Here is a 23,968-nt window from a genome sequence, read left to right as displayed (position 1 = left end):
GAATGTCTAGGGATTGCAAAGCCAGTCTGGGCAGGAAAGACTATGAGACTCTTATTTCCAATAAAGCATCAGAAAACCAGAAGTGGCACTGTGGCTCAAGTGGTAGAGCACTAGCCTTGAGCTGAAGAGCTGAGGGACAGCATCTGGCCCAGAGTTCAAGCCCAACAACTGATAAAACAACAATAACAAAAAATAAAACAACCTGTGAAACAAAGAAAACAGACAACATTGTTCTACAGGGCTTAGTAGAACCTCTCCAGACCTTTGTCTTCTCACGCTTGAAATGGAGGTGTGGCCCAACCACTGCAGAGTGTCTGCTATGACTCTGTATTACTCTATGTTCTAGGCCTCATCAAAGGCCTCAAGAAAATGAAGAAGCGGAGGCATAGTTGCCAACATGGATCCTTCACCAAACAAACCTACCAAGTTAATGGAGGCCCCAACTTATCTACCATATCAAAAAACTACTAAGAACAAAGGTGCCCAAACACTCATTCAGAAAAGGCCCAGCAACACATCCTCACCAAAAGGAGGGAAGAGGCAGGGGACAATATCCTGGATGACAGGAGGAAAGTAGCTGCCAAGAATGAGCGAGGATACCTTGGATACTTACCTGTGTGTAATAAATCCTTTGCAGGAAACATAAAAACAAACATACAAACAACCAGAAATGGCAGGTCTGGGTCACTGTTAACAGAAAGACTTCTTTACATAAATACTAGCGATGGCTGCTTGATGCGCCATGTTGATATAGTAAACCTCAGTAGCAAAGAAGGCCCTCTGACAAATAAATGAAGTCTGCCACAAGCTCAGGAATAATATAAGACACATCCATACCATGGAGCAGCAGCTCACTAAGGTTCAATGGTGTATTTTCTCTCAAATTTCCCTGCGTATGGCTAAAGCACTAAATACTAATACAAGCTGCTATTGCTTAGTAAGGTCCTCTCTAGCTCTCTAAACTTACAATTCCATTGAGCTAAGTTCTTATATTCTCACACTGTGGCCATCATATTATAACAAATTCTTATTTAATCATACTTCCTAATTTTGCTTTCAGGCTCCATTTACATGACAGGAGAAGCATAGCCTGGTCTAGTATTCACATCTAAGCACTGGACCCAGCAGGAGGACATTTAGAGTCCGGTGCTTATTCAGTCATCAAGAGAAGAAGGCCACCACGTGCCTACAGCACACATCACTCCCCCTTTTCATTTGAGTATAAATTCAACAAAAACAAGTGTTTTGACGAGGGAAAGATGTGAATAGTACATTTCTGGTTCTTTCATGCTTATATTTTCTTTTAAAAAATATTAAGTGCTTAGCAGTCTTATACTTCTGGGTCAATACCAACAGGCTTCATGGTCCCCTGGCATGGATGTGAAGGATTCTCTCATTGATCCTTTCCATAATAATGTCTACAAAAAATCATTCTTCCATAATTCTTCCCCATTTCCCCCTCCCATCTGTACCCTCCAGTTACATAATTCACTTTGTCCATAATGTACACTGAATATAAGGACTCTGTGTTGGTGCTTGTATTTTCTCAACATTTCTAATTTCCTTTTAAAAATGTACACTGAGAAATGAGCTGTAGAATTAAGGGTAGATATAGCTCAGGAGTTATGAACTTGACTGGCATGCATGAGGCCCTGAGTGTGATCCCTAGCACCACAGACAAAACACACACACACACACACACACACACACACACACACACACACACACACACACACACACACACACACACACACACACATTAGATATAAGCATGGCAAAAAGCAATGAGAAAAACAAGGCTGCCAATTCAAGGTCTAGGTAGTCTATAGTCTATTCATCTTTTACTGGTGAGACAAAAACAGCACTATATTCTTTTTCAGAGACTGGCTCAACTAAGACCATACAATCCAAGCGTTTAAATTATTCTGTATCTCACTGTTTGTTCATGTTTAAGTTTGTCCTGTGGTAATTGGGTTACTCAGTAAATGCCACCAAGTCAAAGACCTAGAAGCTTAGTAGGAATCTGTCCTTCCCTCTCTCATTTCCCTCACCTTGTTTCTTCAAAGCCTAGAGGGATTAGAGTTCTTTACAAAGATTCTCCCACATTGCTCACAGGGCTGTATGTGTGATTAACTCTGCAGGAGCTCTCTGGATCTATTAGGGAGAGCAAATACACAAACAAAAACACCATCCTGACTGAAAAGATTACCTTAATTATAGAGATACTCTTCTTAGTGTTCCCCTGGAAAGTTACTATGTTGCTTTATTTCCTGATGGCATTAGCCCAGTGCTAGTCATTCTAGCATTGGGAACATTCATCATTATTTGTGTACTTGGTTTTTAGGATTTTTCTCTCTAAGTCAGGAATGTCTGAGCTTCAAGGAAGCTGAACCTCCTCCTTTGTCAGAGAGCATAGCAATGCCTTAGAAATCTATGGGACTTGCCCAGTGGGCCACCGTATGGCAGGACAGAATAGCAGTTATACCTGGTCTGTAGGGCCTATACCACTTCCTGCTTCTCATACCCCTGGCTTCTTTCTGTACTTCTTTGTCCTTCCCAGCCTTCCCTGGCCAGTCAAGGGCTCTCCATTTGGATTCCCTTCTGTCCCTGCAGACACTATGCCCCATCCCACTCCTGGCCTAGCCCAGACAATCCAGACAAAGTTGAAATCATCATTTTCCTCTATTATTTTTCTAAATTGCCTTTTTCCTCCCCATGACTAGGCAGTATTTTCTCACAGCTGGGGATGAACAAATTCAAAAAGATGTTCTCAAATATATAGGTTTCCAAGAGAGAGGCCACTAAGTCTTGAAAATATAAAATGAGCATTTTTGAGTGATTGCACAGCTCATGAAAAAGTCTCTGGTTAGAAGCTCATCAGCAGTGATTCACTCTGGGCAAGGGGTCCCCTGTGGAGACGTTAGTCGCTCACATTAGGGCATTGAGGCCTATTTTTCCAGCTGAGATAGAATAAATGGCTAGGATGCATTAACCAATGGAGGTCACGAGGGTCCCATCCGATGATGTGAAGAATATTTCTTTAAAGATGCTCTGGTGGTAAGAAAGACTTAGTGGAACTTGAAGACTGTGGTATTTCTCCTTCCCCTGAAGGATAAAGTGTCCTTTTGTTCTATAAGCATTAACTTTTGGAAGGAAAGCCTCAAGGTCAAAACTGTATCTATTATACTAGCAAGAAAATGTCCCTGGTGAGGAGGAAAATACAGTTTATTACAGTTCAACAATGTGTGTCTTAAAACTTAGGACATCTTATTTTTTTCCAAGATGAAAATATATTAAATGAGATACACAGTATGTCTTAGGTTTCTTGGACTGCCATAATAAAATACTATCGGCTATATGCCTTATAAACAGCAGAAGTTATTGTTATTTTTTACATTCCTAAAGGCGGGGAAGTCCAAATTCAAGTCACTGGCAGATTCAAGTACCATGAGACCTCATTTCCTGTCCCCTACCTGGTCTTTTCTTGGTAGCTCTGCATGATGGGATGGGAATACTTCTGTATCTCTTTCATAAGGGTCCTAATTTCAGTAGTGAGACTCTGGCTCCATGCATGAATCACCACCCCATAGCCCCAGCTCCTAATGCCATCACCTTGGGGTTAGGATTTCACCACAGAGATTTCAGGAAGATGCAGATGTTTAGACTATAGCACGGTGCTTGAACACATAAGATAATCAACCCATAAATTGTGTGTGTGTGTGTGTGTGTGTGTGTGTGTGTGTGTGTGTGTGTGTGTGTGTGGTGTGTGTGTATGTGTATGTGTGTGTGTGTGTGTATGTGTGTGTGTGTGTGTGTGTGTGTGTGTATGTGTGTGTGTATACTGGAGCTTAAACTCAGGGCCTTACATTCTTTCTGGGCTGTTTAACTCCAGGCTGGTATGCTACCAGACATACCACCTTTTCCTTAACAATAATTCTTTTTTAAAAATTAAATTTTTAAATTAATTCTATAAAGATTATCTACAGAGGGGTTGCCATTTCTTTCACAACTCAGGTAATAAGTACATTTTTTCTTGGAAAATGTCACCCCTTCCTTCCCTTTCTCCCAGTTCTTCCCTCCCGTCCCCACCCACAAGTTTTTTAGTTCATTTTCAAGACAGTGTCTAGTGATTACCACTGCTGAATATCTATTTCTATATCTCCTATCTCCCCCACAAGAATGATATACAAACAAACAAGACAAAAAGAAAAGGGAAAGAACCCTCTTATTCCCATTTCCTAGAGTTCATTTTGATAAATATTATTTTACATGATCAGAGGCCCAGAGGCCTTTATGTTCCTGCTCTAAGAGTATCCACCTTTGACCTCACTGTGGGTGAATTCATAGAGTCTCAACGTGTAATTCTTAATTTTACAACTATAGCTATATTTTAGGTACTTTTAAGTTCAGCTATTTAAAAAAATCCAAGTATAAATAAATAAATATGTATATATATGTACATATATGCATACATAATATACACATATATATAATCCAAGCATTGTACTTAAGAACATGTAAGTATATATACACATATATGTATATGTACACATATACATGTATATACATATATACATATGTACATATATGTACATATATACATACATACATATATTATATATATATATATATATATTCCAAGCATTGTACTTAAGAACTTGGAAATTTACTTTCCTATCCATGTCTAGACCAACTGGGGAATTTTTATGCTTCTCTAACAGCCAACACTGAAACTCTCAAACTTCCAACGGCAGTTTCCAGGGCCTCAAGTTTCAGGTCAGTGTTGACATTGTGTTGACCATAGCTCAGATGACTTGTGGGAAACTCTCAAAGTCACAGGTGTGTACCAGGGCACGGGGAGGGGAGAGAATGGTGTCTTATAGAAGAGAATGGTTGTCATTATTTGTAAAACAGGAAATATCAGGAAAAGGAAACCGTTTTCACAAGAGTCAAATCTTCTCTTTTTATTGCCTTCAAAAGAAATCCTCCAAGGCCACTCTCTCCATTCCCAAGCCTCATACTGCTTTCCTAAGAGTGAAGGGCCCCCAGCATGTCCTCTACTTTATATTACCAATCCTGGAACGTGCGATGATTATCTGACACTGAAATCACTATTCAGAGAAGTTTAACATTGCCTAATATTGCACATCCAAGAGAAAAGTGCCTAGATTCAAATCAGAGACCACATGTTCTCAAGCTACTATCTGTTTCTTTTAGTGGTGATTCCTCAGGGTCTAAAGCAAAATAATATTTCTTTTATAAATACCACTAATGAAGTTAGTGGATAATTCCCTCTCTCTTTCACTTTCACATTTTCCTACTTTCCAGATTTCTGTATGCTGTCATAAGCTCTTTCCATCCAGCCTCCCATTCACTTTTGCTCAACCTTTAGTCTTTCCTTTTCCTCATTTAGTACATGATCCAGCTCTGGATTACCCTTCTACCAAGGTGCACAACTTTCTTGCATCCCTGCCCTTTGATTCCAGCCACCTGCTGAAACCTAAGGCTGGATTTATCCTACCTTCCTGACTCTCATAGACTGGCTAACAACCTCACTACCTTTCCTGGCCAGTTTCCTCTCCATGACCTAGTAACTACTTTCAAGTACTCTCTCCTCTCCTCAAACTTTCCTTTCCTTATCTGTCCACTTACCCTAAGAAAATATCTCACCCTCTTTTCTAAGAAATGGAATCTGCCACCTGGAACTTCCTACACCTCTGTCATCGAAGGAACTTGCCCACTAGCTCTGCCTCTTGTACTCTCAGACAGCTCGGTCATTATCTGTGCTAAGCTTAAAATGCTTCATGTTTTCCTTTTATTTGAGAGAGCCTTTTTAAATTACTTTTAGACAGAAGTGTATATATTATCACCACACTTGTTTATTTATTTGGTTATTGTCATAATCCTGTGGACAGAGCCACTGTGGTCTTATTCATGGAGTGTAATTTTGGGGGAGGAAGAGTGCACCAGTTCTAAGGCTTTAACTCAAGGCAATGACATTGGCCCTGAGCATTTTTGCTCAAGATTAACACCACTTTACCACTTGATCTACAGCTCCATGTCTGGCTTTTTGGTGGTCAATTGAGGATAAGAGTCTCACCGACCTTCCTGCCTTGGCTGACTTTGAACTAAGTTCCTTAGATCTCAGCCTCGTGGGGAGCTAGGATTACAAGCACGAGTAACCAGCTTCTGCCTTTCATGAAGTATATTTTTATTGCTGTTATTCCTAGTAAAAAAGTAGTACAAATTCTGGATCACTGAAACCCTTTGGGCTTCTTAGAAATCTTCACATTTAAAAGACAATAAAAAGTTATCTGCATACAATTAAGGAACTGAATTTTTTTAAAAATTTGAATGCAATACTGAAGAACTTGATGATATCACTACCCCTTCCAATGATATAATACCAGCTAACATGTTTTTTTTAAGTTAGGAAGGTAGGATTTACCTGAGGCAAACATATAAGAGGCTTGCTTTAGTCATTTCCCCCCTAAATCTTGATAGAACTTACTTAGAGAGACAGACCTGGATTTCAATTCCAGCACTACTTCCTTTTGCCTGGACAAGTATGCCAGCTAGTCAAGGGTACCCAGGCTCAGTTCCCTCATCTACAGAATGTGGTTACTAATATCTAGGTAGCAGAGGATTCAACAAATCAAGTTATTCATAGTATTTAAGAAATATTAGGAGCTCAGTAATTGACAGGTATTGTTACTATCATTATTTTAATATTCATGTCATGGGCTTGGATTTATATTGATCATGTCTCCAAAGAACACATGTACACTTCTTAAAAGATCTTGTCTGAAAACTTCTGCCTCCAGCCGTGAGGAAGTACCAGGGACAGAGTTTATCTCTCCAACTCAACAACAAAATACACAAAGAAAAAAACGGTTTTTAGACATTGGGGAAGTGGGGAAATTATTGCTGAACAGAAGGAAAACAAAATGACGTCTCGGATTGTTCGTGGCCACTGTTCTACAGAGAATACATGACTTAAATCAGACAGAGCTTGAGATCCATCTGAGTTCAGGCCAGGGAAGCTGCAGGACCAAGCACAGAATCAGGAGCCAATTAGAGATCTAGCTCCAGAGATCTTGAGAGCCTTCCTGGGAGCCCATCTCCTGAGTTTTACCAGTACCTAACCTGTTCTGGAGATCACAAAGGGGTGGGAATCGATCACATTCTGAACAGCACAAAAGGAGAAACCTTGCAATATTCTGGGAAAAGTATTTTACTTAACCAACAAGACTAAATTATGTCTACTGTAAACACTGTTTCATACCCATTTACCCCAGTTTAATAGGAAGACTTGGGGGAAGTGACTACCTCACTGATTACACCTCAAAAATATTTAAAGGAATCGAAGACCTTCAGCTTCTGACTACCAGAAATTCAGTGTTTGGTAACTGATAAAAATATGTATTAAAATATGTATTATATAAAATATGTATATAAAAATATGTATTAGCCATGCATCTCTTTTCAGCCTTTTAGATAATATCAGGTATAGTTAAAATTATTAAACATACAAAGAGACTGAAAAATAAAACCCAGAGTCAGAGAGAAGTCAATCAAGAGAAGGAGCTTCAGAAATGTCACAGATAATAGAATTAGGTAAGCATACAGATGCAGCATGCTTACCATATATACAAGAACATACATGAGAGCATAACGTGATAAGAAAGGACAATGAGATGTTTTTGTAAAGAATTAATCTGGAAAGATAATACTCATTTATGAGAAAAAGAATGTAACACGGATGTCAGATAAGGAGGCCAGCAATTTTGGTTACCTTCTAACTAACTAACATCAAGGCTATACTTTGGAGTTGTCTAAGGACCAGCTGTAAATGTAACTTTTCCAAGCCATATACATCCTATATTATTGTAAGTATAAATCAATCAAATAGTATGTTTACTCGATTTTATATTTTCAAGCTGTTTAAGTATAGCTGTTTAAGTGCATAATGTGCTATGTTTACAATTCATGGACATGGTATTCACACATAGTAAAAACGAGGTTATTGGATAATAAAAGGAAATGTGATGCAGAAAAGATGTCAATGTATATTTAATACTTACAAATAAAAGGTTTTTACACTCACACAACTACCCAACATGCACTAATGTACATGCATGTACACACACATACAGGCACATTTATACCTGGATAGGAACACTCAAATTTATGTTAATATCGAAATTTAACTATTTAACTTTACTTCTCTTCCCTGATGAATTAGCGAGGCTGCAATTTTCGAATGTATACGTAAGTATTTCCCTCAGCTCCCAGAGCCATTATCCAAACCAAATCTTCTCTAAGATGTTCTGTTTATAATGTATATACTGAATACAATACGTAAATATCCATGTATAAATATGCATGCAATTATTTTAAAATACTTTCTCTAGATAAAGTCTAATGGATCAAAAAATGACTAGCATAGTTCAAAATGCTAATAAGCACTGTATATATGAGAGCATGACAGAAAAAATAAAGATTAAGTTACACATAGCACTACAAATAGAAAAGTGTACCCATTGATAATTCAGAAGAAGTAAATCTAATACCCAGCAAGTGAAGTTATCTTTTTCATTCCATGGATGAGAAAAATTACCATATTATGCTAAGTATTTAATGAGGAATTTCACTTAATAACATCTCCATCCAACAAAAATATAGGCTTTTTTTCAGTTGTGGAGAGTGGAGAACAATTCTTGATCTGCCTTCAGTGAGTCCAATTACCTTGTATCAACAGAAGCAAGTGTGCTTGAAGGAACAATTCTTCACAAATTATCTTATCTCATGTAATAGTATAGACACACATGCCATAAGAATACTACTAGAATGACAGTTACAAGAGTCACCGGCACCTAGGGTACAAGTTACATCATCCCAAACACCTATAGCAATTTCCATACATACTAGATACTCAATATTACAATCATTTAAGGAGCTATCCAGGCTGTTTACCTCAACTATCCCTTGTGAGACCTGCAGCAGACTTCCACATGAACATCCTACTTCCTGTTTTATGGCTCTTCAAGAGATTCCATACAAGCCAGTCAGAGGACTTCAAACAACAACCACAACATGACTAAGAGGTTACCTGCCTAACAACTTTTATTAAGTATCACTTCAAACGAAATCTATTGTAATTTTTATCTTGGAAAACATCATCTGACCTTAAACACTTCTGGACTCATGTTATGCATCAAATTGCCACCTTGTCTCCAGCCCAGACACCGCCTCCCTGACAACTTACACTCATCTTTCATGCTCTCGAAAGATCCAGGCTCCTGTCTCCTCTGGCCTTTGTTCAGTGTATTTTCTTCCTTTAGATAGTTTCCATCCTTTCACATTCCCATTTTCTTCCATTTCTTCTCTCTGGATACCTGGATGACTCTAATATAATCTTTAGGCTAAACCTAACTATCACCTCTTAAGAGAATCTTCTCTCAGCCAACCATCCCCATAGCTCCTGCCAAAGGCAGATTCTCTGTCTCTGTGTATAATATCCACAAATATAAATCACAGCGGTGATTCTGATTGATCATCTGTGGTGATTAATTATTTGCAGAATTAGTTAGATAAACTCTACTTCTGTAGAAATACCGAAGTTCTTTAAAATATTACCTGTTGTCATGTAAATTTTTGTTTCTCTGATTCCTTATGTAATACTGTATACTTTTTTGAACTTCTAGTGACATCATGTAAATAAATAAATAGAACAATATATGGCTCTAATGTCTTGGGTAGAAAAATCTAAGTAATTGTGCAAAGTGTAACACAGCTGTCAAAAGATACATGGTATCAAGTACCTAAACTGTGATATTTAAGTCAAAGGCCTATTTGTTTTCTGACACCAGATAATAAGAAATCTTTCAGAGAGACAGGAAATGAAACCAAAGGATGTCTGGGCATCATCTTTGAGAAAGCCTCGTCTCTGTGCACCAGGATCACTGCCTGCCTTAATCACACCTGGGTCAGAAAACATTATCCTCAATATCTGGAGGGACTCAAGTTCCACTTTAAAAGTGAACATATGGGCTGGCTTGCTGACAGCTTGCTGACAAGCCAGTGCTTCTGCAAGTATGTGTGTACTGATGAGATGGTTCCAGCAGGACTCACAGGCTCCATTAGTTATCTCTGACCACTGCTCTTGTGTCAGACCTTGGAGCCCAGCAATGCACAGGAGTCTACTAGATCACAAGAGAAGAAGTAGATAAAGGAAGGATTTGGGGACATGACTGGAAATCAGGCTGACACCTGGCTAAAGAGTCAATGGTCCTTCCTATTTTCATAGCAGGACTAGGGCTAAGGCAGACGGGTCCCCAAGGATCCCCAACTTTGTCTGTGTATTGTAGATGGCAAGGCCACATCCTGTCTTCCCTTCCTTTCTGAGTTCAGGTCACTGAAGTGGACTGCTCACCATCTTTCCTTCTAAGAGCTTTTTTTAGATTCCTCACATCCAAAGGAAATCAGCTTTCTTCCCTTCACTACTTCTCTTCCTGCCTTCCCCACCTTTCATGAAATGACCCTACCATTTTCTCAGTTTCCAAGGCTAGACTTCCAGGAGTCCTGGTAATTCTTCACCCTCCTTCACATGCCTGCTGTTTCTACAAAGATGTGTCTCTAGAGTGGCTTCACATGGCTCCATCTCCACTGCTAGACTGTGACTGGAGTTACTGCCAACACTATCTCTCATCTGGGTAAATGCCCACAGTCTACTATGTGAAATTCTTGTTGCCAATTTTCCACATTGCCACTCTGAGAGCTCATAGAAGTCCTCTACAGAAAGACAGGGCTAGTCCTCCTTCTACTCTCCTTCCTATTCTGCAGAGACATTCTGTAGCATACTTTTCTATTAGTAAGATATCCACTGACCGGGTTGATACGCATTTGCTTATTTTCGCTTCCCTGTTTCTCCCACTAGACTCAACAACATAACAGGGGATTCTATGTTTTGTATTCCTAGTATTCAGTACAACATCTGGCTCAGTAAATCCCAGTTAAAAGGGTGATGCTTGAGGAGATGAAAGGATTTAACAAGTGCCTCTTCATATCTGGGCACATTAAAGAGGATAAAGGTGCTCCTTGGAGGATTAACAACCCAAGAAGGAAACTTAAAAAAATATTCAGAGGAAGCAGAGAAGAATAAAAATGAGTAAAAACACCATAGAGGGAAATAGGGTATACCCCACCTGGCCCTCCCATGAGTGAACTGAAATTCTCAGAGCAGCAGGAAGCCAGTGGCAGGATGACCCCAGAGTTTCTAAAGACTAGACAGCAAGTGCAAAGTAGAAGCTTTGAATTATTAATCTCTGATGGGAATGTGGCATTCCCTTGCATATACCCCTTCCACTGGACATGACAAGAAGGCATTCTGACTTCTAGAAAAAAGCATTTGAAGTATGACAATATGGCACACTATGGAACATAGAGTCAAAGATGAATGTCACCTCCAGTTAGTAGTAGATTTATAGGGTACTTACAATACTACACATGGGTTATAACAAAAAGACAAGTGGATTACTCCTGTAATCCTAGCTATTTAGGAGGCTGAGATAGGAAGATCCATGGTTTAAAGCCAGCCTTGGCAGGAGAGTGGACGAGACTCTGATTTCCAATCACCAAAAAGCCAGGAGTAGAACTGTGGCTCAAATGGCTGATGCCAGCCTTGAATGGAAAAGCTAAGGGACAATGCTCAGGCCCTGAGTTCATGCCTCAATATCAGCATAAAAAATATATATGTGGTAAAATATTTTAATTACTTATATATGTATGCATATGTATATATACAGGAAAACTAAGAAAAAAGTTTCAAGGTTTCAGCACCACAAAAGATTTACTTTAAACTTGAAAATAGGGTGTGCCTACAGGTTGACTCATTGCAACAATGAGATGTACAAGATGCTATGTCAAAAAATGAACTTTAGCCAGGCGCTGGTGGTTCACGTCTGTAATCCTAGCTATTCAGGAGGCTGAGATATGAGGATCTCAGTTCAAAGCCAGCCCAGGCAGGAAAGTCCATGAAACTCTTATCTCCAATAAACCACCAGAAAACTGGAAGTGACGCTATAGCTCAAGTGGTAGAGTGCTAGCCTTGAGCTGAGGAGCTAAGGGACAGTATCCAGGCCCAGAGTTCAAGCCCCACGACTGACAAAAACAACAACAACAACAATGAACTTTACAATTTAGGGGGGGGGGGGAAGAGGGGAGTGTACTTGTGGAGATGAGGCAACAATGCTTGATAAGAAATGTACTCATTACCTTGCTCATGTAATTGTAACCTTCTGTACAGTATTTTCACAATAAAAAAAAGAAAATAGGGTGTCCCAACATTCCACACAACACAAAATCACAAACAAGATCATATAGCAAAGAAAAATGGATGATGGCAATGGAAATCCACAGAAGACAGGTACTATCTACTGTGGCTAGCTGCATCTTGGTGTCATGTGAAATGCTAATGGGCAGTTTTTAAAGAAGAATTAAGTCTAGAAATCCTACACACTAGTTCCTACTTTTTGAAAACTGTACATTGCACATTAACACAGTAAAGGCTTTGAGAAAACTCACAAAGTAATTTACTTTTATTTAAATCCATTTGCCATGGCTTTAGGCCACTTAAATATTTTACAGAATATTCACTTTATTTAACAGTAATAGTGGAACAGAGATTTCACAGACCAACAGAGAAAATATAAATATGTAACAATGCACAAAATATTAATAGTAAAAAATTAACATCAAATGAGAAAAATCACAAAACTAAAACAAAGTATGGGGCTAACACAAACATTAAATAAGACTAGGTAGAGATAAATACTGATAAAGTATGACTTTAAAGTATAAAATGTAGGCCTCAAGTAAAAAAATGCAATGGTATATTCTGCACAAAAGAAAGCGCATTCAATGTAGTGAGTCAAGCATCAAGCAGGGATGAAGTCATGATAATGAAAGGGAGGAAGATGCAGGAAGAGCATTTGTGGAAGCACCTGAAAACCATCAGGAAGTATGGCATGATATTAACAAGTGATACGATTTCCTGGGAAATCGTTTTGATAAAATCAGAGGATATGAAAAATTTACAACTTGCTTCGCTGATAATTTTAATCTCTCAACAAACTGAAGAAGTAGTGAGAAATGAGATTTACTGTCAGTTTAATTTTAACAAATATAGGAAGAGTGCTTGGTCACTTAGAAATATCAGAAACTTTGGGAGAAAGCCAAGTGCTCATAAAATCCAGCCTCTCCATAATCCTGTCAGAGATATTTTAGAGAGGATTTCTTGGAGGAAATGTTCCACTAAATAATCTTTAAGTCCCTCCTGAAATGTTAGAGACTGCCTGTAACATTCTTCAGCCACACTGAAGAACTACAGAGGAGGCCAGCCTGAACACTGAGGGAAGGACAGATTCTTGTAGCTCTGTGGCTAGGTTGAAAAGAAAGTACCTATCAGGTTCAGTAAAAAGAGGTGGCACTTTCTACAAATATGTTGTAGAACTACAAGAACCAAATAAGGTAGCGCTGGAGCCAAAAAAAAGAAAAAAGAAAAGAAAAGATCAATAGTACAGATGACATGCTTCAGAAGGAGGCAAAAAATGTTCAAGAACTTAATTTCTCATAAGAGAAGGCAAAGCCAATGAAGGTAGGGAAAAATCAAAAATACATTTCAAGTTTTAAAGTAGGCAAACCATCTGTATTCATAAATGCAATTAAAGAACACATTTAAGGACAAAAATATTTGAAAAGAAATAACACTACAGAGGCAAAAAAACCAGACCAGATAAATATTTTTTGGTAATAAGAAATTAAGGATTACAATGTATAACACATAACCAAATACATGTCCTTTCAAAATAAATTACGTAGAATTCTCTCTGATGAATGAAGACAGGATGAGAAAAATCTACTTACCAATAGGAAATATGAAGAGGAAATAAAATGGAAGCAAGAAAGAAATGAAGTATATTAATCTGTCACTGCAACATTAAGCCAGAGAAAAGCAACTGAAAAGGAGAAAATAATGATGTGGGCTCAGGGTTTGAGAGATTTTTGTCCATGGTCACTTGGCCCTATCACTTTGGGCCTGTGGCAAGGGAACAGATCATGCTGGGAGCACATGTAGAGCACAGCTATTTACCTAGAGGCAGCAAGAAAGTAAAGAGAGAGGAAGAGGCTGGGCCAGGGCCCCCGTAACCCCCATAATCTAACTTCAATGATCTAACTTCCTCTGCTAGGCCCCACCTCCTAAGGTCTACTATATTTCCAATAGTACCACCACACACTGAACCAAATTTAGCCAGGAGGTCTCAAATCATAAAAGAATAAAAGATCTTATTCAAGACAAAGTAATACAAGGTCATCTTGGACTATCAAGTTTAGAACTATTAAGTACATTTGGTTTGGGGGGAAATTAATTGCCTTGTATATAGAAAGAAAAATTTTAACTGTTTCTTCTTTTGATCTGATAGTTCTCCATGTAGGAATATATCCAAAGGATATATTTCCAAAGGAAAAAATCCCAAGTGCTAAAAGTCTTATGCTTAAACATTTTCACAGTGATATTATTTATTTGGAAAAAGAAAGAGCTACCATTTAGTGAATGATTACATCAGAGATGTGGGTTTTGTGAATTTTTTTTGTAAGTTATCCCATTTGAGTACCACATCAGTTCCATAAAAAATATAATCACTATGTCAAAGTAAAAGGTAAAATGCTTTTATATGCTGAGAGAAATGGAGTTCTCTAAGAAACATGATATATACACATATTTTTACTCATCCATTCAATAGAATGATAATGTACTGTTTGTAAAGAAATGGAAAATCCTAGAAAAAATTATGTTAAGTGAAGTTAAGTCAGGCCCAGAGAGGATACTGGTTTTCCCTTATATATAAAAGCTAGATTCAGTGTATAAACCTATAAGCAAATACGTTGGGTGGTATGCCAGTGTATACAAATTATTAACTGAAATAGAGTCAATTCAAGGAAAAGCAAAGTCAAAGTTCAGCAAAACAGAACACAAGATAGAATGGGGTAAGGCAGGGTCAAGAGAAAGTGGGTAGACAAATAAAGAAGGAGAAGAGAGAGAGAATGTAGTCAAGAATACAAGAAGAGTGTGGGAGGGGTGGTTAGGGAAAGGAGTAACACTGAGCAAGATGCACAATATTCATAAACTGCTTTGTTAACTGACAACTCCTTTGGACAACTACTTAAATGATTATGGAAAATTAAGAAAGAGTAAAAATGAGAAAATATAAATAAAAACATTCAGAATATCTAAATAAACTGAATAATTTATCTGATGAATCATTTTAAATTTAAATACAAAAGTACAAATAGAAAAAATTTAAGATAAGATGTTAATAAAAATGCAAAATAAAACATTTTTATTCATTATGATAGAAACATTTGTATGGAAAGAAAGAGTGCAAGAAAGTACATAAACACTAACCAAACACAACGAAACTGGACTAGCAGCCAGTTCAACCAGCATTTCTGGCTAAGTAGCCCTGAGAACAAAGCAAAGAGAAGTTTTGTTGTCAGCCAGGTGGTGACAAGGAGGAAGGGAGACCCAGAGAGACTCCAAAAAGCTCAAAAAAACAGTGTGGGTAATACAGAAGAGAGAAAATGTAATTCAGGGCAGGTACGGTAAATCTTCGATAACGAGGAGGGCTGTAATTCTTTTCATGGTAAGTTGCTGGGAAAATCATAAATTGGCCACAGTTAAAATGTCAGAAGACTCAAAATCATAAGAAAAAATAATGAATTATTGAGGGTTTGGCTTACTGTAGAAGTCATACTATACTTTCTGAGAGAAATGAGAGGTGAGACAAGAGTAATGTAATTTCTGATGTCTGAATATTTCAATTAGGTTTCTGATAAAACTTGGAAGAATACAAGTCTTTACTTTTGAGTATCAGAAGAAAATACCTATCCAGATATGCTTTTGAGAATAAAGCCTATGTAATAACCACCTGTGTAACAGATAGAAAATGTCATTTATTAGCATGTCCCCACAGACTAATCTTCAATTGTATACCTACTACAGCATTTTGAAAAATTGTGTACATATCCTAAGTATATGTTTTATAATTCAAACTTTATCTTTTGTTCTGTCCCTCAGGTTCCCATCTCCTAGCTACCCTCATATCTTCTTATCTTATTAAAATATTAAAAAAATAAGTCTAGCTTCATGAGTGGTATAATAGGAGGATCAAGATCCAAGGCCCACCATGAAACAAAGCAAAAATCTTAGCTGAACACAAAAGAAAAAAAAACAGTGAGAGAATGCAGCTCAAGTAGTAGAGCACCTACATAGCTGACAAGCATTAAGCCCTGAATTTAAAATGTGTATGTATGTATATGTATTTACATACACATAATGTATGCATGCCCATAAATATAATTTAATACAGCTAATTTAGACTTTTGGTGGGGTTTGAACTCAGGGCCTTTTTGTTGATAGGCAAGTTTTCTACTTCTAGTTTTCTACTAGCAGTAGAACTTCTTATCTGTCACTAGTTATACTTGAACCGCACATGAACACACACACACACACACACACACACACACACACACACACACACACACACACACACACACACACAGGAGAAAGGAAGCAAAGGAAAGAAAGCATCAAGTACATAGGTTTATGGACAGAACTTAAGAGCATCCCAAAACAACTGGCCTAGTACATACTATCTATCTCATATAACATGTTGTCCCAGGCTATTGCAACAAGACTTCGATATACTTCGCTGTCACTTCTCTACTGCAAGTCCTGGGAAAGCAAGGACCATTTCTGTTTGTTTACCAATTAAGCTTTGCTTTGGGTACCGACATGTAGATGTGATTTATCTCTTCGGACATAACCTGTCCCTCAGAACCCCAGTGATCAATCTGGAAATGACCACATAACTAGTCTGTGCTACTACCTGATCTATATTATTTTTTTATTCTTATTATTAGGCCCTTTTCCAGTTTAGATATACATGCTTCTCGAGGCCTTATAAATGTATATATTTTACTTTCCAAATCACTTTTTACAACCCATATGTAAACTCTTCAGTGAACACATGTTGAATGAAATGACCAGATCTTTAAACAACCTTTAATGTGGTGATATTTCCAAACATGTTATTTATTTATTTTTCTTTGGGGGGTCCGGTTGTGGGGCCTGAACTCTGTTGCCTGGGCACTGTCCCTCAGCTCTTCAGCTCAAGGCTAGAGCTCTACCACTTGAGCCACAGCGCCACTTCTGGCTTTTTTCATTTTGCTTATGTGGTGCTGAGGAATCAAACCCAGGGCCTCAGGCATTCAAGGCAAGCGCTGTACCACTGAGCCACCTTCCCAGCCCAAACATGTTATTTATTGATTGCATTGTATTACTATTCCAAAGAGTGGTGGACAGAAAATGTAGCATTTCATGTCAATTGAGCTTCATTTCTAGCTGTCACCTCAGTGCTGGACAAGTTACTTCAAATGTGGTTTTCTGTTTTTCTCCTTGAAATAAGGGAACATTAGCAAGAAACAATGACAAAATCATATATTTATCTATCTCAAACAAAAACAGAAATCAAATGGGGGAATGTACAAGAATGAGTTCTACAAATGGAAGGTGCTAGCCACTCTTTACCAATATGGAAATGAACTGGTATCACAAGGCTACGGAGGAGAGATGTTGTGGATTGCAGTAACCACCACTTGACAATGGCTGACAGGCAGGAGAGCAAGGTGGTAAGAACAAGAATCCTCAGCGCAGTCTGCTAAACATGCCCCAATCATAAATCAAGGAACATGTTCAACACCCACTGCTCAGAAAGATTACCAGGCACCTGTCACCCTCACCCTTTGGCACTGCCACAAGTCTCTTTGAAACCAAGAGGAAGCTTACCAGACACAAGCTGCTGTCCAGGCAACCCCACGGGAACCATGCCCAAGTTGTTCATGGCTGTGGCCCAGGCTGTGGGATCTGTCACGGACATGTTGAGCTGGGTTGTGTCTATTGCTAGGCTCCCCAAACCATCAGCTGCTGTGGAGAAAGCAAACTGTGTCTTAGGGTCAATAGGCAAAAAGCTTTAAAGAAAATCTCATTTTTAGAGATACAAGGCTTCATTTTGCACATTCCCAAACGATTAAAAAGAATAAAGCAATACCATCTATAGCACTTTTTTTCCCTCCAGACATAAACATAAAGATTTTTCAAACACTTTCTGGGAGTTAACTTTATGACATGTATTGTATTATAATCAGTATTCCATTTAGGATTCCTGAAAAAAAAAGAATAAGGAACCGCTTCCTTCTGTGGGTGAAATATTATTTCAGTGGTAAGATTGTGGGGCAAAGCAGCAGCACTGTCCTAGTAAGAAGCAAGTCACCTGGCTAGTAGACTAAGGATAAATAAATGCATCTGTCTCCAGGTGTGATTCTGGATCAGGTGTGTCTTCTAATCTATCTACTATGAAAACTGATCAAAATACCCTGTACTCATAAAATGATATGTTGAATTACAATCCCTTTATACAACTATTTACACACAATAAAAATAATATAGAAAAGGAAAACAGTTGCCAACCCTCAGTACTGTCTATAATGTCACATCTTTCTTCCTTTGAAAGCTTCTTACTAAAGAAAAGTGACTTTTCCAATCCATTTCTTGTAGGCAATGGCTTTCATAAAATAAATAAAAATTTAAAACAAGTGGTATGGAGCTTTTAAAAAAATAGTAGAATATGTTAGATTTGAGTTAATGCTATATGGTTTTCATTAACTTCATGGCCTGGATGGTTTTCAGGGCCCCAGCCTCCAGTCCAATGTCTACTTTCATGGCTAAGCAAGCTTTCCCAACCAAAAGGCAAAAAGCCTTCTTTACGTGCTATGCTGTCCAGCATCACTTACCTGCAGCCATCATCTGAGGAATTTCCTGGGAGCACTGGGTGATACTCTCAACTCGTCCTGCATCTACCATTGAATTACAAGCATACTGGGAGGCAGGACCGTTTTGATGGCTGAATGCAGGGTCCCTTCTGAGATCATCAGATTCTGCAAAAGGGGAAGGAGAGTAGTGAGAAACCTAATAGTTTCAGACAGAACTTCACAGACCAAACTCTACACAAACACAAACAACACAGAGCAACTTCCAGCAGTTGCAGGTAGAAATAAAGCTGTTTCCTGCCCGTCCTTTAGCAGTTGTCTTGTGGTTCAGTCAATTGCTTGGAACACCATGGGTCAACCTGTTTGTCCTCTCACCTAGCATCTGGCTGGCTGATAAACAGAACCATCTGTAAGTGCATACAAGCCCTGCCTCCTGAAGAAGGTCCATAGCCAGAGCTTATCAGCCCTGACACAGGTTTTTCCATACACTGTACATCAATAGAGAAGGCAGCCTAGGACCAAGGTGATTTTTCTGTAAGTTAAAAAATTAATTGATGTTGGTATTTTGGATGACTGTTGTCTGTGAAATGTATTCAGATAGGAAAAATAGGAGGAAGAGGAAGATCCCTTTTACTGTGAGGCTGGCAAAGGTGGGAACTTGAGCTGTAATAGTCAAGAAAAGCCAGAGGGAAGAAGAACATACCGTGTGTTAAAGAAATCTAGAAGGCTGAGGTAGAAAAGAAAAATCATTTGTCTTTTTAGTTGTATGGAATGCTAACTTTAGCCAATAGTTGGCTGACTTTTACTTAGAATCACAAAGCCTTCTTAAGCACACATACACATACATTCATAATCCATAGGTTCATGTTTTTACTATAGATTAAAGCCTTTTTAAATATGTAAATAACAATAAAATCCCTAGTACAGTTATAAAAGGCCTCTTTATATTGCACTGTAAAATAGTGTGCCTTCTCTCCACTCTTAAAAATGCAAACCCAGAACATGTACGTGTTCTGGGGTTTTCTTGTTGTTGGTTTTTTTTGGGTTTTTTTGGTCGGTTGTGGGACTTGAACTCAGGGCCTGGGCACTGTCCCTGAGCCTCTTTTTTACTTAAGACTAATGCTCTACCACTTGAGATCTAGTGCCACTTCTGGTTTTTGAGTGATTAATTGAAGATAAGAGTCTCCTGCCCCGGCTGGCATTGAACCATGATCCTCAGATCTCAGCCTCCTGAGCAGCTAGGATTATGGGTGTGAGCCACTGGCATCTGGAATGTGTTCCGATTTTTAAATGAACCTGCACTAGTTTACCATCTAGACAAGAGATCTGAAAAGTTTGTCCTTAAGGAGCGCTGATGTAAAGATATAAGGTTGAATTTAATTTGTCTTTATTTAAGTAGAAATATTTTTTTTCAGAGCCCTGCTAATGACATTTTTAGATTTAAATGTTTGTTCCTCAAGTGTACCTTATATGAAGTTTGGCAGTATTAGTGTGTGTTCTTGCATTTCTTTGATATTTAGATTGAAGAATAACAATCCCTTAAATACTGAAATGCTTCTTGCCAGTGGAGCAGAAGTTCCATTCAAATGGAAGCCTAGGTCTCAGGGATAGGTGAATAAGGAGAACAGGATTTCCATGGATTCAGCAGTTCACTATCCTCCAACAAGAAGAAGGGTAACACAGTGATTTATTTTTCCCCATCATCTATCATCCAGCAGCGTGAATAAGTTCAATTTTGGAAGTAAACTGTCCTCAGAACACATACTTCACACCTTGCCGTGAAACTCTACTATCCAAATGTATTATGCCTCAATTACCTCAAGCAATAAGAGAATCAGACAGAGATTCTTACCATAGAAAATAAATTCAATAGCATAAGAAAAACAGAGCTAACCTAAATGGCTGCCCTGTAGCTGTCCATTTACCAGCACTCTTTCTATGATTAAACCTCAAAGCACTTTTCTCTCTCCACTCCAACCACTGCAGAGCACCAAGGCATAGCCAGGCTAGCATGTGCTCATTCTTCTCTTAAATGGCCCCGAAGTAGAGCTGTCTTGGATCATTGCAAGGTCACTATTTGTCTTACTTATCTTCCAAATGAAGTGTAGTTGGCTGGCTTCCTTCTAGCTCAGATCTCTCCAAATGTGCATCAATCACATCTTTTTCCTTTCTTTCTTTTTTTCTGTCTAATGAGTTTGCAGATCTGGAACATTATGTCACAGAACATCCCTTAACTTTGTAGGCTTTATGACTTGTGCCTCTCCGGTCACATTTCACCTTGAATTTTTGCCACAGTATTTTAGGATGGTATTCACTTTCCTTGACTCTGTAACTGTCTGTTCCAGTGGTACTTATCAGTGGATTACAGTCATGCTACACAGGGACATCAAGTGGCTTGGAAACCATAGCTCCTTCCTATACTTTTCTTGGCCACCTTAACAAACTGTTCCTATTTCATTGGAAAAAAACCACCTTGTTCCATTAGGAAAATGTGGTTTGTAAACCTTGATTTATCCCCTAATTGAACTCTGTGACATGCAATTTATTACATCCCTCCCAATCTCCAAAGTAATGGTTTTAATGACATACAACTTCATATGGCCAGCAAGTACCTAGCATAGGGTCTCTAAGATAAACTCAGTCACATCCTAAGCATTTCTGATAGTCTCAAGACTGCCACAACATTGTTTACAAAATGCAAATTAATTTTATCACAAGACTTGGAAGAAAGTTGAGATTTATAATGAATTACTTCCAGGTAATTTATGAATAGCTGCAAGAACTATTTTTGTACTCAACTAACATCTATTGTTCCTATTGAATATCTGCCTCTTGAAATGATTCAAGACTACAATGCCTAATTTATCATTCAAATCAATTTATCTGCCTTAGTTTTCTTATATCTAAACTATAGAAAAGATTTTCGTAATGATGTTTATTTACACACAGAGATGTGGGGAGTTAAAAATTATGGCTAATAAAGCACTTTGAATTTGGTAGGCGATAATTATTATTATTTTATTTGCAAGTGTAGTGTTTCCATTAAGGTACCCTGGGATCTTTGTGTTCTAGTGGATAATTATGTAATTAATTATAAAACAGTGAATAACACTTGATATTTCTAAAAGGAAGTGCTGCCCTAGTTTTCTGAGCCACACCTAAATTGGAGCAGGATATTTTTCCTTACAATTCCTTTAAAAATAATGTCACTTAAAAGATACATGATTTTTTTTCCCCTCTAGATTTTTTTCCTTCCTATTCAAGTACAAAAACCTTTCTAATTGAGATTTGAGGATCATGGTTCAAAGCCAGCCTGGGCAGGAAAATCTGTGAGACTCTTATCTCCACTAAACTACTCAGAAAAAGCCAGAAGTGGCTCTGTGGCTCAAGTGGTAGAGCATTTGCCTTGAGCACAAAGAGGCTCAGGGATAGTGCCCAGGCCCTGAGTTCAAGTCTCAGGATCAACAAAAACAAAAACAACCAATTATGAAATTGGAAGCTTGTAATTACAGGTTTTACTGAGATGTGATTATCACAAAACAATCAGTCATGTGATATGTCAAGTATAAAAGTAGCTCTGTTCAGAGTTTAGTGAACATCATTGGGTTTGTTTATTTTTTGTTTCATTGGCTGTGGGGTTTGAACCCAGGATCTAGGCACTGTCCCTGACCTCTTTTACTTAAGGCTAGAGCTTTTCCACTTTGAGCCACAGCTCTACTTCTGGTTTTTGGAGCTAGGAGTCTCACAGGAACTTTTCAGCCCAGACTGACTTTGAATCAGGATCCTCAGATCTCAGCCTCCTGAATAGCTAGGATTACAGGAATGAGTGACAAGCACGGACTTAACCTGTTCTTTTTAAATTTAAGACACATTAAGCCCACAATCAATTGCATGTTCAGAACTATTCAAAGATGTATTTATGCCCAGTATTTCCTTGGGATGTAACAACAGAGCCAATACGTTTTGAAACTAACCAAGAACCCTATGAAAATACTACTTGCCCTACAAAGGACACAGGTTACTCCCTCTTTTACTAATAGGACTCCTTCTAGTCTTCATCACTTACAGGTATCAGGGACACATATTTTGAATAATAAAAACCTACCTATTCCTGTCCATAAAACATAGATTCTGTTAGCTAGCTACTGATAGGCACTGAATTTTGTAATTAAAAATGACTTTGTTGGATCTAATTCCTTAGATTCATGCCTAGTTTAGTAACAAAGTAATTATAATGAGAAAAACATAATTATGAATATCAAAAAAGAATCAATAGGAAAGGAAACTTATTTTATGTGATGTCTGAAACTTTCTTGTTAAATAGGAATTCTTCATTAGTATTTCCATGGTTAGTATTTACAATAAAAAGGAAGATGGTTTTCCATCCAAAGTTCACTCTGCTATCATTGAGTAAATGTTAACTTTGGTCTTCATGAAATTGGTAGCATATTCATTGGAGCTTATAGAAATGTTCAACAGATTAAAACAGTAGAAAATACTACTAAAATCTCTCTTATGTATTAATATTAGGTAACTGTCAATGAAAATAGTAAAGGAAGCATTTCTCTTTTCAATTGGAAGTGCAGATAAATTTTTCCTTGGAAAAACAACTAGAAAGCTTAGTGTCTCTCATCTGCTTGGTAAAACTTTCACTATTACCTCTCCACAAAGGATTTGCTCTAGTTACTGCAGAGAGTTACTACATAGGCTTCTCAGGGGACTAGGTTGTGTTAACTACTGGGTATTTCATTTTACTGATCAGGGAGTTGAGAGGAATTTACAAGATTGAGGGCAGAGTGGAATTTCTCTGTAGAATGTGATAAAAGACAAAATCAGACTGCCTTGGAGGGAACAGAGATGTGATCTGTGGCCATGCATGATCATGGGGGATTATAGAGAAAATATGTGACTAAAGTACATGTTCAGTGGGCTTACTCCAAATACACAATTTAAATGTTCCTCCTATTTCTTCTGTAGAAATGTTAGTCAACGTTAGACTATACTACTCCTTAATTCTTAGGAGTATTTTTTTTTCTAGTACTGGAGTTTGAACTCATGGTTCACACTTGCCTCAGCGTGT

General features: G+C 38.1%; 1 protein-coding gene across 11 annotated transcripts in view; it reads right to left on the bottom strand.

The window, feature by feature from the left end:
• LOC138811488 (ecto-NOX disulfide-thiol exchanger 1) overlaps positions 1–23,968 on the bottom strand; it is a 542,054-nt gene that overhangs the window by 189,235 nt on the left and 328,851 nt on the right. For 10 of the 11 annotated variants that reach the window (XM_069999196.1, XM_069999197.1, XM_069999187.1 and 7 more), the window contains 2 exons: positions 18,913–19,056; positions 17,909–18,046 (listed from right to left, as the gene is read on the bottom strand). In XM_069999196.1, coding sequence (XP_069855297.1) covers positions 17,909–18,046; positions 18,913–18,982 — 208 coding nt within the window. In that variant the 5' untranslated portion in view covers positions 18,983–19,056. The remainder of the gene's footprint in view (positions 1–17,908; positions 18,047–18,912; positions 19,057–23,968) is intronic. The other variant, XM_069999195.1, reaches the window with a different exon arrangement.

This window comes from Dipodomys merriami, unplaced genomic scaffold (genome assembly GCF_024711535.1).
Source record: "Dipodomys merriami isolate MVZ:Mamm:240054 unplaced genomic scaffold, mDipMer1.0.p SCAF_530, whole genome shotgun sequence".
Taxonomy (NCBI): domain Eukaryota; kingdom Metazoa; phylum Chordata; class Mammalia; order Rodentia; family Heteromyidae; genus Dipodomys; species Dipodomys merriami.
Note: the sequence above shows the minus strand (reverse complement) of the source record. Positions and strands in the feature narration are given on the sequence as shown.